This window comes from Tupaia chinensis, unplaced genomic scaffold, assembly GCF_000334495.1.
Source record: "Tupaia chinensis unplaced genomic scaffold, TupChi_1.0 Scaffold149964_2, whole genome shotgun sequence".
Classification (NCBI taxonomy): Eukaryota; Metazoa; Chordata; class Mammalia; order Scandentia; family Tupaiidae; genus Tupaia; species Tupaia belangeri.
In genome coordinates this window covers 367,935-370,053 of record NW_006209806.1, presented here as the reverse complement: position 1 = coordinate 370,053, position 2,119 = coordinate 367,935, and the positions used below count along the sequence as shown (strand labels likewise).

The 2,119-nt window shown below is 71.4% G+C and overlaps 2 protein-coding genes across 2 annotated transcripts in view; both read right to left on the bottom strand.

The window, feature by feature from the left end:
• The window catches only part of AMH (anti-Mullerian hormone), a 2,359-nt gene extending 1,170 nt beyond the window's left edge, over positions 1 to 1,189 (bottom strand). The window contains exons 1-3 of the mRNA XM_006171816.3: positions 669 to 1,189; positions 271 to 413; positions 1 to 100 (exon numbers count right to left, since the gene is read on the bottom strand). The exon at positions 1 to 100 is cut by the window's left edge and continues 15 nt beyond it. Coding sequence (XP_006171878.1) covers positions 1 to 100; positions 271 to 413; positions 669 to 1,035 — 610 coding nt within the window. The 5' untranslated portion in view covers positions 1,036 to 1,189. The remainder of the gene's footprint in view (positions 101 to 270; positions 414 to 668) is intronic.
• Positions 1,190 to 1,326: 137 nt separating this feature from the next.
• Positions 1,327 to 2,119, bottom strand: part of SF3A2 (splicing factor 3a subunit 2) — a 3,451-nt gene continuing 2,658 nt past the window's right edge. Inside the window, exon 8 of the mRNA XM_027769578.1 lies at positions 1,327 to 2,118. Within this exon, the coding sequence (XP_027625379.1) occupies positions 1,427 to 2,118 (692 nt within the window). The 3' untranslated portion in view covers positions 1,327 to 1,426. The remainder of the gene's footprint in view (position 2,119) is intronic.

Below are 2,119 nucleotides of genomic sequence, written 5' to 3'. Positions count from 1 at the left end.
GGGCCCGCAAGGTCAGGGCGAGCCCGGAACCGTGCCAGGCCTCCGCCGGGTGGTCGACGGCCAGCACCAGGTAGCGGGTGTCCTGGGTCTGGCAGAGGCTCTGGGGGATGGGGTTCAGATAGGCCGAGGGTGCGCCACGCGCAGCCTGGCGCTGTGGGCTCCTACCTCCTCGGGAGCTCCAGACGCGACGGGGGGCAACCTTTCAGCTAGGCAGACCCCTCCCCTCCACTGCCAGGCTCCAGGGCTGCCCTGCCCACCCAACTCCCGTACCTGGATCCCGGGCAGGCTGGCTCCGGTGACAGTGACCTCGGGGCCGCGCCCAGGGTATAGCACCAGCAGCGCCAGCTCCGGGGACCTGGCTCCTCTAGGCGGGGGCTCCTGGAACCTCAGCGAGGGCGTCGGCTCCCACGTCACTGCGCGGGAGAGCCCCCACCTGAGCCAGAGTGCCCTGGACCTCGGTGGGTGGAAGGTGTGGGAGCCCAGGGGGGCTGTGGCAACCCCTCCCACCACTGGCTCTGGGTGTCGAGCCCTGCCCACGGGGGTCTCGGCTCAGTGCCCCACTTCCTGATGCGGGGGCCCAGCCAGCCCCACCCTGCCCCCTCCCCAGGCTGGGGGAGCAGACCTGGGCACTGCACAGGTGCCTGCCCGGTGCCGTCGGGTCCCCGTACCTTCCTCCAGGTGCAGCACCAGCAGCTCCCGCCCCTTGGGGTCCCCCAGCCAGGATCCCAGCTGCCACAGGGAGGCCAGGGCGGCCTGCTTGTCACCGGGGTTGCAGATCCCAAAGGTGGCCAGGTCGCCGGGGCCCCAGTGGGCACGCCCCACAGCCCTCAGGAAGGCCTGCTCATGGCTGCTCAGGACCCCCATGGCCTTAAGGGGACCGCCACTCCCACTGTTGCCCCTGTCCGTCGGCACCAGGCACACGGGGCCCCATGGGCTGCTCGGCACCCCACCCCACCCTCTGTGGGAGCCGGCCACCTCCGGCGGGGCCACGGTGGCCAGCAGTAGCAGCACCAGGAAGCGGGGGGTGTCCTGCATCCTGAATGCCTCGGCCTGGGTGCCCCGGCATCATATACAGGGGCCGGAGTGCCCCTATCTCCTGCAGTGGCCTTGGGGACAGCCTTCTCAAAGGGCTCTCTGTCCCAGCACGTCTGGCCCAGGGGCTGGCCTTGAGCTCTCCCCGATGTGGGCAGTGGGAGGAGTGGAGCTGGCCGGCGGCGCTGTACCCACCCGGGGCTGTGGCGCCCTGTTTCCACCTGGCTCCCCCTCTAAGACCACCCACCTGTCTCTGCCGACAACCCCAGGCCCCCCCACACACAGAGACAGACAGGTGGGGAGGCTGTTTACTGAACTCTGGGGACAGTAAAAACGAGTTTCTCCATGGGAACACGCAGAACACGGAGGCCGGACATGCCAAGGGGGCAGCAGTTCAGTTGGTCGGGGGAGGGGGTGGAATGTTTCCGGGGCCTTCGGAAGGGAGTGGGGGCCTCAGCATTGGGGGCATGGGGGCTGGAGGGTGCACCCCGGGATTTGAGGGGTGAACTCCAGGGGGCTGTGGATGGACCCCAGGAGCTGGAGGATGTACCCCAGGGGCTGGGTGGACCCCAGGAGGCTGGGGGTGGACCCCTGGTGCCTGAGGGTGGAGCCCTGGGGCTTGTGGGTGCACCCCCGGGGCCTGGGGGTGAACTGCAGTGGCTGGTGGGTGTACCCCCGGCGCCTGGGGGTGAACGCCCGCTGATGGGGGAGGGTGGACCCCTGGAGCTGCAGGGTGGACTCCGGGAGCGGCGGGGTGGACTCCGGGAGCTGCGGGGTGGACCCCAGGAGCTGCGGGGTGGACCCCAGGAGCTGCGGGATGGACCCCGGGAGCTGCAGGGTGGACCCCGGGAGCGGGAGGGTGGACCCCCGATGTTGGGGGGTGGACCCCGGGAGCTGGGGGGTGGACCCCCGATGTGGGAGGGTGGACCACTGGAGCTGGGGGATGGACCCCAGGGGCTGGTGGGGGCAGCTGCGGAGGCCCAGGGGGACCTGAGGGTGCTGGCCCCGTGGGAGGCAGCGGGGGCAGGGGTAGGCCTCCTGGCGGGGGCGGGGGGCGGGGCTCAGGGAGCCGGGGGCCCGGGGGGGG